The sequence below is a fragment of the Panthera tigris genome, chromosome B1, assembly GCF_018350195.1.
Source record: "Panthera tigris isolate Pti1 chromosome B1, P.tigris_Pti1_mat1.1, whole genome shotgun sequence".
In the NCBI taxonomy this organism is placed as follows: Eukaryota; Metazoa; Chordata; class Mammalia; order Carnivora; family Felidae; genus Panthera; species Panthera tigris.
The window spans coordinates 137193613-137208793 of NC_056663.1; the positions used below are offsets into that span (position 1 = coordinate 137193613).

General features: G+C 39.0%; 2 protein-coding genes across 8 annotated transcripts in view; one reads left to right on the plus strand and one right to left on the minus strand.

Moving 5' to 3' along the window:
• The first annotated feature begins 655 nt into the window (after window positions 1-655).
• HNRNPD (heterogeneous nuclear ribonucleoprotein D) overlaps window positions 656-15181 on the plus strand; it is an 18366-nt gene continuing 3840 nt past the window's right edge. For 3 of the 5 annotated variants that reach the window (XR_006216909.1, XM_007074769.3, XM_042984305.1), the window contains exons 1-4: window positions 656-1175; window positions 3023-3079; window positions 13586-13754; window positions 14324-14485. Coding sequence is in view for 4 of the 5 variants with exons in the window: in XM_007074769.3 (XP_007074831.3) it covers window positions 943-1175; window positions 3023-3079; window positions 13586-13754; window positions 14324-14485 (621 nt within the window). In the remaining variant the exon portion in view is untranslated. The remainder of the gene's footprint in view (window positions 1176-3022; window positions 3080-13585; window positions 13755-14323; window positions 14486-15181) is intronic. The other 2 variants (XM_042984304.1, XM_042984306.1) reach the window with 1 other exon arrangement.
• LOC102971441 (vesicle-associated membrane protein 8-like) overlaps window positions 14666-15181 on the minus strand; it is a 47974-nt gene continuing 47458 nt past the window's right edge. For 2 of the 3 annotated variants that reach the window (XM_042984309.1, XM_042984308.1), the window contains exon 8: window positions 14668-14779. In XM_042984309.1, coding sequence (XP_042840243.1) covers window positions 14705-14779 — 75 coding nt within the window. In that variant the 3' untranslated portion in view covers window positions 14668-14704. Of the gene's footprint in view, window positions 14780-15181 lie in introns of all 3 variants that reach the window. The other variant, XM_042984307.1, reaches the window with a different exon arrangement.

Below are 15181 nucleotides of genomic sequence, written 5' to 3' on the forward strand. Positions count from 1 at the left end.
AAGCTCAGCAGCGGCAGCCGGGGAAACCTCAATGTCACCCGGTCGCGGGCAACTACCGCTGGCGGAGGAGCTGCGGCAGTCCGTGCACGCGCGCCGCTTGGCGCACGGCGAGCGTCTCCAGGTGCCGCGGTGGACAGAGCCAGAGTCACGGGGCCACCAGCTCAAGGTAGCCTCCTTCCTCCGGCTGGGCACTATGAGACAGGAGCCGCCGGGTGTGCGCCTCCCCTCCCCCCCACCCCTACGCCACCGGCGCACGGGGCACAGTCGCCTACTGGGAAGTGCTGCCACACCCCACCCCGACGCCGCGACTCCGGCTCGCAGCTGCGGGGTGGGTGGGCCGACTCCAGGAACCCTCGGAAGGGCGGGGGCGAGGGAGCGGGCCCCTCTAGCTGCGCCTTCGAAACAGCGTTCCTTGTTCTCGATGGTCCCCGAGCGGCGGTCTTATGGAACGCAACTTCCGGTTCCTTTTAAAGGCCCCAAGCTGTGCGGCGCGGCGCGTGAGGGGAAGGTATAAAAGGGAACGAGAGGGCGGGACCGAAAAGGAAGAGGAAAAAAAGCTAGCGGTAGAGGGGGCGGGGAGGCGCAAAGGGCGCGCTCTCGCGTCACGTGACCGGGACGCGCCGTTCTTCCGTCGGCCATTTTAGGTGGTCCGCGGCGGCGCCATTAAAGCGAGGAGGAGGCAAGAGCGGCCGCCGCTGCTGCTTATTCTTTTTTAGTGCAGCTAGAGAGAGCGGGAGTGCGCGCTGCGCGAGTGTGGGAGGCGAGGGGGGCAGGCCAGGGAGAGGCGCAGGAGCCTTTGCAGCCGCGCGCGCCTTCTCTGTCTTGTTGTGTGCCTCGCGCGGTAGAGCGGGCGCGCGGCAGCGGCGGGGATTACTTTGCTGCTAGTTTCGGTTCGCGGCAGCGGCGGGTGTAGTCTCGGCGGCGGCGGAGGCAGTAAGCACTATGTCGGAGGAGCAGTTCGGCGGGGACGGGGCGGCGGCGGCGGCAACGGCGGCGGTAGGCGGCTCGGCAGGCGAGCAAGAGGGAGCCATGGTGGCGGCGGCGCAGGGGGCAGCGGCGGCGGCGGGAAGTGGAGCCGGGACCGGGGGCGGAACCGCGGCTGGAGGCACCGAAGGGGGCAGCGCCGAGTCGGAAGGGGCGAAGATCGATGCCAGTAAGAACGAGGAGGATGAAGGGTGAGTAAGGGGCGACCCGGGATAGTCAGGCCCAACTAGTCCCCCTCCCCCTCCTTATCCCCCCGCCATTAGGCCTCGTTCCCGCTCTCTGCCCGCCCTCCAGCCCTCCGTGCAGTCTTCTTGCACAGTTCTCTTCTTCTCTATGCTGGGTTCCCCGGGGCTTTCGTTTCCTTCTCCCCCTGCCTGCTTATCGCCCCCTCCCCCATCACACACGTTTCCACCTTTAGCCGTCACCATGCTGCTCCCTGGCCCGCCCTCCTTCCCTCCCTCGCCTTGGGTCTCCTCCCACTGACTTAGCCGCCAGGATTTTTTCCCGCCTGTCGAGGGGTACCTTTTTTCTTGCGCCACTGTCCCATTTCTTCCTTGTTTTATAAAGTCCCAACCATAAAGGTAGACTCGGAAGGTTTTATGCCGGGATCTAAGGTTTATTTGGTGCGTCCACTTTAGCATCCCCAGACGATGCGATTCGTTTATAAGCGCATGCTTTGGGGAACGTGTAAGCTGCCCACTCAGCTCCTCCCGCCTCGGCTTCAGGCCGAATGTTTTCTTAGTATTTTGGATAAGTTTGGTTTCAGTCTCTTCGATTTTCCACAATACGTTATGGAACTACAGCTTGAGTACATAGGCCCTACTTTTCAGCCTACGGAACATACTGGGCCTGGTGAGATTCCCTGAATCGCTTGTTGGTACGTTGGCTTTTGCTTTATGGGCTTTGGTTAAGTTCCTTGCCGGCGGGGCCTGCACTTGACTGGAGCTCTTTCTAGCTCGGCTAGCTGGCTGCCCTTCCCCCACCCCGCGGAGTTATTCTAACCGCGCACCCTTTTCGCGCCCTCAGCTATTGGATTCCCTAACTGTTCTTACTGATCGTAACCTTACTTTTCATGTGCAGTTTCCATTTTTTTTTTTTTTAACCCCATCCCCGTGGCCAGGATCCTTTTTTGGTCTCTCTTGATTTCTCCTTCCCGCTCTCTTACCCACTGTTAAAGGAGGCCTACCAGCCTTCTTTCATAAAAACGAACTCTTTATTGTGCTGTGGCATGATTTTTTTTTTTTTTGCAGGTTTAAGTACTGACTTGCCTTCCTCCATTCGGAATAAGTTGTATATACTATTTAAAGCTGCATTTGATCTATTAGAGTGCAGCATTTGGGAGCGGAAGCATAATACAGGAGTTAGCAGGAGGGACTAAATCGGGGTTCTTGGTTAGGTTTTCTTACTCCCGTTACCGACCGCTGTTCTTGGGTTAACGCTTCCATTCCTTTTTGTAATGGGTTATGTGTGTCATTCTGTTTTGTTTTTTTTTTTTTTTTCCTTCACTATAACAAGGAGAACGGTGTGGAAAGTAAAAGCAGTTAAGATGTCGTTTTGATCCAGTATTAGAAAACATGATTTCCTTTATTGGGAAAGAACATGAGATTTGGAGGGTGGGAAAGAGAAGCACCTTAGAATGTCGAGTTTAATAATCTCAGCCTAGGCAGACTTGTCAGGCTGATTGTGCTGGCTTTGGGAGAATGGAGGTGGGATGGGAAACTAGCTTTTCTTAGTTAATTTTGAATTGCATATGGTTTAAGAAAGGAATATGTTAAATATTTGGAAACTTAAACCTTTAACATTTTGGTTTTTATTTCTGAATTCTGTTCTTTGGACAGAGGCACCAAAATGATTAATTGTATAACGTGCTGTTTGGGGCAGGCTTTAGCCCTGATTTTTCAAATCACAAAGCAGCTGCCTTTGTAGTTTCCTACTGTTGAACTGAAGTGTAAATGAATTAAAGTTTTTTAGCCCTAACAATGTCAAAAACTAAAACTAGAATTTTGATTGGTTGCTGTACCGGTTGTTAATTCCCTAGCCATTCAAACTCCTCCCCACGACACTCTGAAGCAGCGACGGCACAGCGGGAAGAATGGTAAAACTTTTAAATTTTATTTCTGTATTATAAAGGTTTCAGTAGTCATAACATGCAGAGGCTGTGTATTGGTTAGTTGCCCATTGATCCCCAGGAAATTCTAGACATAGTACAGTAGGATATCTTGTGCCTGGGATATAAAACCTTTAGGCATCGTGTGTGATCTTTGGGCAAAATTAATGCCATTACATGGTTTTTGGTCTGTGGTAATGCATGTAATTGTGGTTTGGTTAAATAAAACTTAATATAATTAGTAATATTTTTATATTTGAACAAGAAAATATAGTACAGTAATTTTAAATTTGATTTCTTTTTTTAGGACAGATATTTTTGTTGGATGTCTAAGTTTAATGTTAAATGGGAAGGTTACCTGATACAAAATCTTGTGTGTTTAAAATGTCTTGCATGTTCTACTGAAATATTTTGGATATGTGAAAAGTAAAACAATTTTTAAAGTAGCGTGTGTATGTATTGTGCAAAAATTTATTTATCTCCAGCCATATTTGTAAGTAGAACTTGAATAACGATTGGATATGTACTAATCAGAGGCGGGCTGATGTGGCTTTTCACTACATTCAGCTCTTACCAGATTTTTTATTTTCAGTGTGATTTGGTTGGAATGTTAATTACAGTTGGTTGGTTCACATGTAGCTGAAATTGCATGACTTTTTCTTGGAAGGCTGGTAGATTATTGTTCTTTTTATACCTCGTTTCCCCTAAATGTCAATCTTTCTGCTTTTAGGATTGATTATATTTGAGTTTTCCAGGAGTTTGTATCCACCACCACTGGAGTTTAGAGGACCAGTAATTTGTAGATAGTTGACTTAGAGCTGCTGTACAAACTACATTCTATTTGAAGAATCCAGTTGGGATAACATTTAAATTTTACACGAGCTTTACTTACTACTATATTCTCATCTACTAAAATCTGTCCAGTTTTACATTGCAGATAAAGCAGACTGGAAATAGGCAAAAGGGAAAAGTAAAAAGACTGGGGTTAGTTTGACATACAAAATAAGATACTTTTGATGAAAATAATCCACTTGGCACTGTGATTGTTCATTTTCACTGTTAATTGTGTCAAATTAAGTAAGATTAAACTGTTACTCTGGACTTTTTTACTCTATTACATATTTTAAATCTTACATAAGCAGTTCAGTGATTAGAAAGGACCATAAACTTAGGTGTGAGATCATTGTTACGATCTTGTAAGAATTACTCTTGCCCTGCTACCCAGTAATGTAACTTGACAAGTTTTTTGAGCAACCTCTTAAGGAAAAATGGACAATTAAATATTGATAGTGAAAGTTTTAGATTATGACCTCTTTTAATTTTTTGCAAGTAGGATTTAACAGAGTTTCATTCTGAGTTAAGCAAGTTTACATTTAACAAATAATGTCTTTGTTTTAGAGTTTAGTATTTGACTGTTTAAAGTTACTGCCTGATCAGCCAGCCTCATCCTGTTTCAGATACTATTGTTTTTCTTTTTGGTTTGTGTACTTGCCCACTCTCTGTTCCTTTCTGTCTCCCAGTATGAGGGATATCGTGCAGCAGTTTCATAATAGTCTCAGGAGTGAGGATAAGACTGGCTCTACTAGATATAAAATCATCTGAATTTAGTTTCTTAAACACATTTGGTTTGCATTAGTTTTTATAATTTTAACTTGAATAAAGTGATTACATTTCAATCCTAAAAATATTTAAAAAACGAGTTTGTTGTGGACTTAAAGTTTGTTCTTTTAAAGTTTTAATTTTGAGAGAGCGCGAGTGGGGGGATGAGCAGAGAGGGGGAGAGAGAATCCCAAGCAGGCTCTGAGCAGGCTCTGTCCTGTCAGCGTGGAGCCCCACGTGGGGCTTGATCCCACATGAGACCATGACCTGAGCCAAATTCAAGAGTCATACACTTAACTAAGCCACCCAGATACCCCAAAGTTTTTTTTTTTTTTGATGTTGAGTATAAGAATAAACAGTTGTTCTTAGGAGGGCATGCCTGTTACACTTCTTGTGGATGTTTCCACACTTAAGACCTTTAGAGTAATTATTTCTGTAATAAAATGCTTTTCTCAGTTCACCTTATTTTTATCTTTCCAACTCAACATTCCTAGTTTTTACTTTTAAGCAGTTGCACTGGAATTTCCCATTTTGGTGTGGGCTCATGTTCTTTACTGGGCTTCAGTTCTTTTAGAGTAGGTAACAAAATTTTGTGTTGGTCAAAATATACACGTCATATAGTAAGCTACTGGAGGAGAGTTTAAGTTTCAAGATCAGTGGGAAACTATAATACTGTGTTAGCTTTCAGACAGTTTTATAAGGTAGGTACATTGACTTGCCCACATTGGACTGGACAGAAAGCAAAAATAGTTCCATTCGGTTATCAGCCAAAATACGGCAGTACTTTTCTAATAACAGGGCAGTAGATCTAGTCCTATAACTTAGCATATAAACTAAAGTGTGATTTTTTTTTTTTTTTGGAATTTTGTGAATTTTACTGTTGGTTGACTGCTGTCTGATTTTTAAGAAATGGTCATACATGTTTTTGTTTTAAATATTTGAGATTATTATCTATACCCTATTGCTTTTGGGGCATTCTGAACGTTGCTTTCTAAAACACTTTTAGAGCAATCTCATACCTAATTTACTGGCCTTTAATTCAGTCAATTTGGGTTTACTGTAAAAGTTGAGACCCTGAGTAGATGGTCTGAATTTTAGTGTTCTTTGGGACCTTTGATAAGTTTCTAGTGTTAAAATTGCAGAAATTAATGCTCCCAAGTCTCAAGATGGTGAACATAGAAAGGAGGAGTATTAAATTCTTTTCATTTCAAAATCTTTAATATGGAAAATACTAAAAATCCACTGACCTTTTAGGGTTTGGAATTAGAGAAAATCATTGAGGATTTTCAGTGCTGCCTTTTGAGATAAATACTTGGCCTTAGGCCTGGGTTTTTCCCTCAAATCATGTGATCTCTTCTATAAGTATATTTACTGTGTATTTTTTTTTTTTTTTTTTTTTACTGTTTTCTGTTTGAGAGTGAGTGAAAGAGCGTGTGAGTGGAGGAAGGGCAGAGAATCCCAAGCAGGCCCCCATCTCACGATCTCGCAACTGCAAGCTCATGACCTGAGCCGCTGTCAAGAGTGGATGCTCAACCGACTAAGCCACCCAGGCGCCCCTTTACTGTGTATTTTTAATATTGTCTGGCTCTTCTGTTCCCTGTAAGGCTGCTCTAATATAAGAAAGTTTTGAATCCACTATTGGGATTTGTGGTTTATGGCCAATATGGAGAATTAGTTTTAGTCTTCAGGTGATAATGTGTTATGCTTGAAAGCATTTTAAAAGGAGCAGAATAATAACTTTTTTCCTATTCCACTCAAAGCTGTGCACTTCAAGTGTGTGTGCAGATTGACAAATGGAATGAAATATAACTGTTAGTCCAAGTTTTATTTGACTTTAGTTCTGCTTCAACATTTTAGTAGATAGGGCACTGAACTGGATGCTGGAAGCGTGGGATCTTTTTCTGTTACTTCACTTCAAACAGTGTGGTTTCAGGTAATATAACCTGTTTGTTACTTGGTTTGCTGATCTATGTGTTGGAAACAATGCTCATCACAGGAAGATTGACCACATAGCCTGCTTTCATAGCTTGTGTGTGTTTATCCGGTGCCTTAATAGTTGATACTGCCAGTGATTTACTCCTGTGGAGTAAAGGTAAGCATGTTTTAGTTTCTGGAGTATTAAATTGTATATTGGAGCTAGATATTCAAGACTATTTGGGGGTGGGGAGACTTTATTACTGGTAGTGTTTGGCCAATAATCAAGGTGATAGTTAAGTATTGGTCATGTCTTGTAAACTCCTGCTTATCTGGATTTGAAATACCACACAGTTCAAGCTAGGAAATTCTCCCTCTCCCCCTTTAGTCTTGTAAGAAACACAGATGAAAAATTATTAGCAAATATACTCAAAAAGCAACCAATAGGCATTGTCATGGAAGCAATCTTCTATAATTTTTCTTTTCTACTGTTGAAAAGTAATGTGATTTTAAAGCATTGCAAGAGTCTTAAAATTTCATCAAGAAAGGCAAAAATCATTTTCTTAGTTCAGTGTTGATGTCTAAATTGATTTCCAATGGAAAACTACAGAATTGTGAATGTGTAGTAATCTCAGTTAACCAGAACTTTAACCTCTAGGTTAAGGAAACCCCATTCCTTAACCTTCAGGTAGATGGGAGTTTACCTTTTAAAGCTGATCGAGAGATTATTTTAAAAGCAAAATTACAGGAAGTCATTCTTTCCTTGGAATGAAGGGAAAAAGGGGAGATTTTTGGGTTGCACATTTAAAAACTCATTTTATTATGTTTTCAACTTAATTATCTTTTTTAGTCCTATAAGTTCATTCTAAAGGATGAAGTAGCACTGAGACTTCATATACTAGGCTAGAGGAGTTAATCTTTACTGACTTATTAAAAGTTTGTCAGTCTGTTTCCAAAGGTATTTTTTATACAGATTGTAAAATGATTACCCTACCATATGGTGTCATCTGGTTGTAAAAAGTAACCCCTGCCCCCCCGTTATAGGTAACTAGTTACTTAACTTTAAATGTATACTTTCTAAGGAAAAATACTGATTTTACTCATGTTGGTGGGATTTCATTATATTTTGTCATTTTAGGATTTTAAATGAATTTTAATGATAACACACTAGAAAATATAAATAAGAATTGGTGGCTTAGTTGAGTAATATTCTGAAAGGTGACAGTGATTGGCCAGTCATGTTATGTACTTGACATTTCTGTTGTGTTTTTTAAACTGTCAGAACTTGTTATGAAACCACATACAGGAGTTGTTAGGAAGTGTTTGAAAATTACAGACTATTTTTTTTGACCCTATTTCAAAATTGGGAGTGTAATGGTGTTTATCATTTTACCTCGAAAAAGGTGTTTCAACTTCTTAGGAGAAGGACTTTAAATAAAGTAACTATTGACTTTGGAGTGTTAAACCTAGTGATCTCAGTACAGAGAATGTTTTTGGGGTGTGAAAAACAGTATTAAATCAATATTTCTATCAGCCCTGTTGCATATGTATTACCTCTTTTATAATTTGAAATTAATTCCTTACTAAACTTGGTGTTTATGTGGATTACAGACAAGTCCTCAAGATGATTTTTTAACTACATTTTGAGTTTTTTAGACAATCTAATTTCTAGTCTGTATTTTTTACATGGGATATTTAAACATCTCTGGATTACTTTAAGTATTATTTAATATTGAAAATAATCTTAGGATCCATTTATATGAAACCTCATTCTGGCCTTTTCCTGTTAATGTTGGCAACTTTATATAGTTCATGCAGATTTAAAAAAATTAAGCCTGTGAGTAAATAAAAACATTGCTTTATTAAGTTACTTTAAATTGTGCTCTGCCCCTTTTAAATAACAACTTTATATTGAATACTTGGGATGTTTCAGACTATGTTCTGTGCCCTTGAAGTGTACTTCCTCATTTATTAATACTATTTTTTCCTTTTGTACTTTTTTTGTTTTGTTTTGTTTTAATGTTTATATTTTTGAGAGAGAGCATGAGTGGGGGAGGGCAGAGAGAGAGGGAGACACAGAATCCAAAAGTAGGCTCCAGGCTCTGAGCTGTCAGCACAGAGCCTGACGTGGGGCTCAAACTCACAAACTGAGATTCCTGAGCCAAAGTTGGATGTTCAACCAACTGAGCCACCCAGGTGCCCCAATGCTATTTTTCTTTTTAAGTAAGCTCTACATGTGACATGGATCTTGAACTCATAACCCTGAAGTCAAGATTGATTGGCATGCTGTGTGGACTGAGCCAGCCAGGTGCCCCTGTACTTGTTCATTTTATCCTTACTGAAGATTCGTGAAATAGACTTTTAGTCCTCTCATTTACAGATGTGGAAACAATCATGGGTATTTGTTTTCCTGAGGGTCATACATATATTTAGTAAGTGGTGGGGGTAGCATATAAACTAGGGGTTTGGCTTACTACCTCTAAATTTACTTACTCTAGAATAGGATGTCCCGCTAAGCAATCTTAAATTCCTAAATGACATTGCATAGCATTTGGAAAGTCATCTGCACTGAGTTGTATAACTTTATGTCTGTTATTTAATATTATAATATGGTGTAATATCAATATCTGTAAAAAACAAGCTTTCAGTTGTTGAGTTGGTGTTTTTTTATATTTATTTACTTGTTTACTTATTATTTAAAGTTTATTTTGAGAGAGAAAGTATGAGGGAGAGGGAGAGAGAATCTCAAGCAGGCTGTCTACTGTCAGCTCAGAGCCCAGCTCAGAGCCCAGCTCAGAGCTCAGCCTGGCTCAGTCTTACAAACCATGAAATCATGACCTGAGCCGAAATTGAGAGCTGGACGCTTGACTGATTGAGTAACCCAGGTGCCTCATTGAGTAGGTGTTTTAAATTGAATACTGTATTGCCTCTTGGGTGCTCAGTAATTTATAGATAGAAATACAAAATTAAACAATGAGTTAACATTCTGTAGATGAAGGCCTGTTTTAATTAGGATTGTCAATTCACTTACAACTAAGGATCAAATTTTAAACTTGTAGGATTAGGGGCCCATTTTTGTTGCTATTTGAACAAGTCTTGTGACGTTTTAACTTGGCTGTTTAGGATTTTTCTGAAGTTCGGTCTATCTCATTGTAAGTGTTTGCACAGCTCTGTAGGAGTGACAGTAACCTGAAACTTAGTCTTGAACCAAGGCAGCAGAGATAATCTGGACTGACAGTAGGTGTGCTTTAAGCAAAATACAGAAAAGTAAAAATTTAAATTGTATCTTCTGCCATCTCATAATTTGAGGGAGAGCTTGTCAGAATGCTAGTGTTCTGAGAGGCTAAAATAATTCCCATTTATCCAAAATTAAGATAATCGGCTCTTTCTTACTGTACTATTCTGGTGTGCCTATGAATGTGCTATATTTAACACGGAATGCATCTGGAACAGTTTGTGTTCATTGTAGTGTATTTACCTGTCTGGTTATCAGTTGTGCAGCAGTCTTCCTTGTTAGAGTAGGGGAAAAAAAAAGTGCTTTGGGCTGCCAAAATGGTAATGCATTTGTCTCAAAGAAGAGTCACGTAGGCTCAGAGACTGTTTACTTTTTTTACTTTACACAAAATTCACAAAGTTCAAGTGCTGGCTACCTAGCCACCCTACAAAGTGGTGGTGGGGGGCGGATTTAACAGCAACAGGTGATTAATCTGGCAAAAATGAATAATAGAACTTGTTAAAAGAAGTAAGAAATGAGATGCACTTAGTGTATTAATTGTTCTCTCATTTCAGAAGAGCCTTTGGGCATGCTAACAGTAGCTTAATATGAATTAGTGGTGACTGACCCATACAGTGTTAAATCATGATTACTGTATTTAAGAAGGCAGAAGTGTGTGTTGTAGAAAAATTACTCATCCCAAATAATGTAGAAATTGGAAGGCAGGCAGTGTTTTAAAGAAGGTGGAATATTTGGCTCATTCTCTAAAGGTGCTGGATAGCTGAAGTTTTACTGTGTGTTTCATTGTAGTTTTTGGGGAAATAATCCTCCTATGGAATATGTTTAAATTATAGTTGGCCAAAAATTTTGGGATTTGATTGTTGAGGAAAAACAACATCTTCAAGTGGCCTTTTAGCTTTAAGGTAGACACATTGAACAGCCCGAACTAACAATTGTATTAAAGGTGAGAAGTTTCTTTAGAGAGTTCTTTATTGGGCCAGTTGATGGGTTAGGATGCTTATCTATTTAAGAAAACTGACTTCCTATGCTGTGAAAAACATTTGGGGCTTGTGAATAGTAATGGAACATGCCTCTCAGTCTCATTCATAGGGTTATAATTTATTTTTTTGTAATTTTCTGTTTTTTTAATAATTTTTCTTTTTCTTTGTTTTTTCCTCAGTATGAGTTGGGGAGAGGGACAGAGGGGAAGAGAGACAGAATCTTAAACAGGCTTCATGCTTCGCACAAAGCCCGACTTGGGGCTCTGTCCCATGAACCTGGGATCGTGACCTGAGCTGAAATCAAGAATTGGACATTTAACTGAGCCACTCAGGCACCCCTTAAATAATTTTATTTTTTTTATAATTTTTTAAATTTGTTTTTTTAACGTATGTTTGTTTATTTTGAGAGAGAGCATGCATAAGCATGCAAGCAGAGGAGGCACAGAAAACGAGAATCCCAAGCAGGCTCCGTGCCAACAGCACAGAACCCAACTTGGGGGTTGATCTCACCATGAGATCTTGACCTGAGCTGGAATCAAGAGTCTGATGCTTAACCAGCTGAGCCACCCAGGCGCCCCTTAAATAGTTTTAAATCAAGAACACTTACGTAAACTTTGCCTTGGAAATTAAAGTCAAACTTAGTTCTGTCTTAATATCAGAGGAACAGATGAGACAATATTCATGCCTTTCAACTTTAGGTTTTTATTTATTTTATTTTATTTTTTAACATTTATTATGAGAGAGAGTACTTGAGCATGAGTGGGACAGGGGCAGAGCCAGAGGGAGAGAGAATCCCAAGCAGACAGGGGGCCCTATCACTTGAGATCCTGACCTGAGCCGAAATTAAGAGTTGGGTGCTTAACTGTCTGAGCCACCCAGGCACCCTCAACTTTAGTTTTTTTTAAAAAAGGCTTTTGTTATTTATTTATTCTCTTCAGGCTGAAATAATCTCAAATTGTTAAATTATTGATGGAAAATTTTTTAATCCCAGAAGGTGGTAATTCATTAAATTTCAAATTGAAGTTGTTTCTGTTCTAGAATTGCCATTGATACCTGAGCAAGAGGTCATTGCATTATAGTTTGCTATTTCTTATTTATAAAAATATATCAGTGTCCCTACCTTGAAAGGATAAATGTTGCTAATGAACTTTCATCTCTGAAGGAAGTGCTCTGGTTCTTTAGGTTAAAATTAAAAGTAAAGTGTTTAAGGCATAAATTTAAGTGACAAGGATTGGATTTTAAAAGATGCATTATTTTAATGAAAGAAAATGTATTGAGAAAACTTTTTTCCCGTGAAATTTGCAATAATTAAAAATTATCTGTATATTATGGGTGTTTTCTTATGTTCATTTGATTATAAATATAAAAAGGGTTAATAAAGGTTACTTCAAGCATGAAGATTTTATTAAAGGAGGTCCTAAAAGTTAAGCATATAAATGACCCAGCTTCGCATTATAATACATGTACTAGTTTGAAAACTTAATCTGAAATGGGAAACAGTATATACTTAAAGTCTTCTTGTGCACTGAAAGTTAAACTTTGTTGTAAGAAGTTAAAAACAAGTCTATGGTGAGAAAGTAAGATCAGTAACACCTCAGTTAATCTGGCATCTTTAGGGGAGAAGCTGAACAAGATCTCCTTCCAGGGACACAATTGGCCTCTTGTTGCAGGAATTGGCTTTAGTGGCAATGTCCTAAATGCCCACAAGATGGAGATGTTTCCTGCTTTAATTTCTACCTGGAGCCAAAAGTTAGTATCACTTCCCTATCCACCCCAATTACAAAGATGAGAAATTGTTGAGCAAGCATGATTTTATTCCCTTAAAAGTTTTAGCCTTCACATAACAAATTCTGACAGTTTACCCTTAAAAAATCTCCAGTCCTGTCTCTTTAAAGGGTAGGTGGTATGTGTAAGCTCTTTGGGGCGGGCTAGGGGGTGGCAAAGGGGGCAGATGTCAAAGGAATCAGAGCTGCCAAGTCTGAGCATTATGGCATTTTGCTGTAATAAAAATATTACTTCACCTGAGAAAAATTTTTTTGAGTATGTATTTTTGGTCTTAAAGTGTTTTGGTGGTTTCCACTTACCACCTGTCACTTTTAGCATCTTCAAGGTTTAAATATTTTATTGCTGGTTAACTGAGGTTCTACTGTAAATAAATCATATAAGTTAATTAGTGGATTGTGCTTCAGTGGGTAATTCTTGTTCACTAAATTGTTCACGTTACTTTTGTCTTTATTAAAGACTCTTAGCAATCCAAAAACTTAAAACCTAATTGTGAGACTTAGAATTTTCCATTTTATGTGCTAAGAGTTTTGTTAATGAGAGAGAATTACTGTTAAATAGAAAGGAGCTTCAGCATAAAAATATGCTGGTTGCTGTGATCAGTGGGGACTACGTAGCCTTTTTACAAGTTTAATGATTGGAAGGGAAATTTGAAGCTAAAATTCTGTCTTTTGCTTTTACCAATACTTAACCTGGAATTTAAGGAAGACTTAGATGTACAGTATTTTTACTTTGGGATTACATTTATCTTTTTGGCAAGTCAAAAGAATTGGCTGCTTGCTCACTATTTTTGTAATTAGGCAGATAACAGCAGTAATAAGCAAAACCTAACAACTGGAATGGGGTGTTCTTGATATGTGATTATGTAGGAAGGACATTATTTAATACACTGCCCAATAAATTGGTGCAGTTTGGGAAAGGTATTAATGTTGTGGAAAAGTTTATTTGTTTTTAGCATTTTAATATTACTTTTTGTCTTTACAGGAAAATGTTTATAGGAGGCCTTAGCTGGGACACTACAAAGAAAGATCTGAAGGACTACTTCTCCAAATTTGGTGAAGTTGTAGACTGCACTCTGAAGTTAGATCCTATCACAGGGCGATCAAGGGGTTTTGGCTTTGTGCTATTTAAAGAGTCGGAGAGTGTAGATAAGGTAGTGTGTTACGTGTTCTGATCAGTTAATAATATAAGATGTGGATAGTTTGATAACACTAATTTGCCCATTTGTGATTTCCCCTTTTGTGGTATATGAAGCTAGAGCTATAGTTCTTAACCAATATATTTTATGAAGAGTCCTCTTTAATTGTTTACTGTATATCTTCTGTATGCCAGGCTCTACTAAATTGAAAAAATTAACTTTAAGAATACTGAGACTTAAAGACACCTAATTAAAGGGATGATCTGTGATAAGTTCACAAAAGTATAGATTTTGAAATTTCTTGGGCTAAGGGGAAATAGCAATCACGTTGATGTTGCTGACAGTTAATGAGAGTTGGTTTTCTAGTAATTAAATGTTTCCCCTCCTCCCCATTCTTAACTGGCATTTAGGTTTGAACAGTTCTATATTAGCTGATGTCACATCACCACAGTTTGACTTCTTTAATCATAAGCAAGTCAACATATACCTGGCATTAGCTATATTTATTTAACTATAATTATTAAGTTAATAATCTGAACTTAAATTAAGGTACATACTTAAAATGAAAAACTTCAATTTCCTAGGTCATGGATCAGAAAGAACATAAATTGAATGGGAAGGTGATTGATCCTAAAAGGGCCAAAGCCATGAAAACAAAAGAGCCTGTTAAAAAAATTTTTGTTGGTGGCCTTTCTCCAGATACACCTGAAGAGAAAATAAGGGAGTACTTTGGTGGTTTTGGTGAGGTATGTGATCATGTTTTGACCCAATTTTTTTCAAAATTAATGTGAATATAATTGTCACATTATATTTTCAAAGTTGTTTTGAAGTTTGGGCTGATTATGTGATTTGTTTTGAAAGCAGGATATTGTAAATACTTCCATTAGCACATCTTTGAAGGTTAGATGATTGTATTTTTTTCATATATTGAAGGTACAGAGTATGCAAAGATGTAACAGACGTTCTTACCTTGAGGAACTTACCAGATTAGTAGAAGAAATAAAAATATAAACATGAGGAAGAAATCCAGGTTGGATTACCTGAGATAATAGAAGGAAATGGTTCAGTTGAGACTAGGAAAGAAATGAATTCTTAAGAATAAGGTGTAGTGCCTTCTCAATTTAAAAACGTACATGTGCAATTTTTATGAGTCTAATTACAGACTTGGAGAAACAAGTTCCTTTTGTGAAGTAATGGGTTAAAGCTAAGATGAGAAGTTTGTGGCCTTGCCTGCCAGATACAGCCTGCAGACACTTCTTTTGCTTGATTTAAACAGAAGATGTTTTGTTAATATTTAGGTTGAGATATTTCCCACAAATACCTGGATATGTAGCATTTCTTACATATTTGCAAGAGCAAGCAACATTGGAATTGCCTTCCTATATGGGCAGCAGCCATCTAAGATGAGAGTAGTAGCCTCCCCCTTTGGTTAGTCATATGTG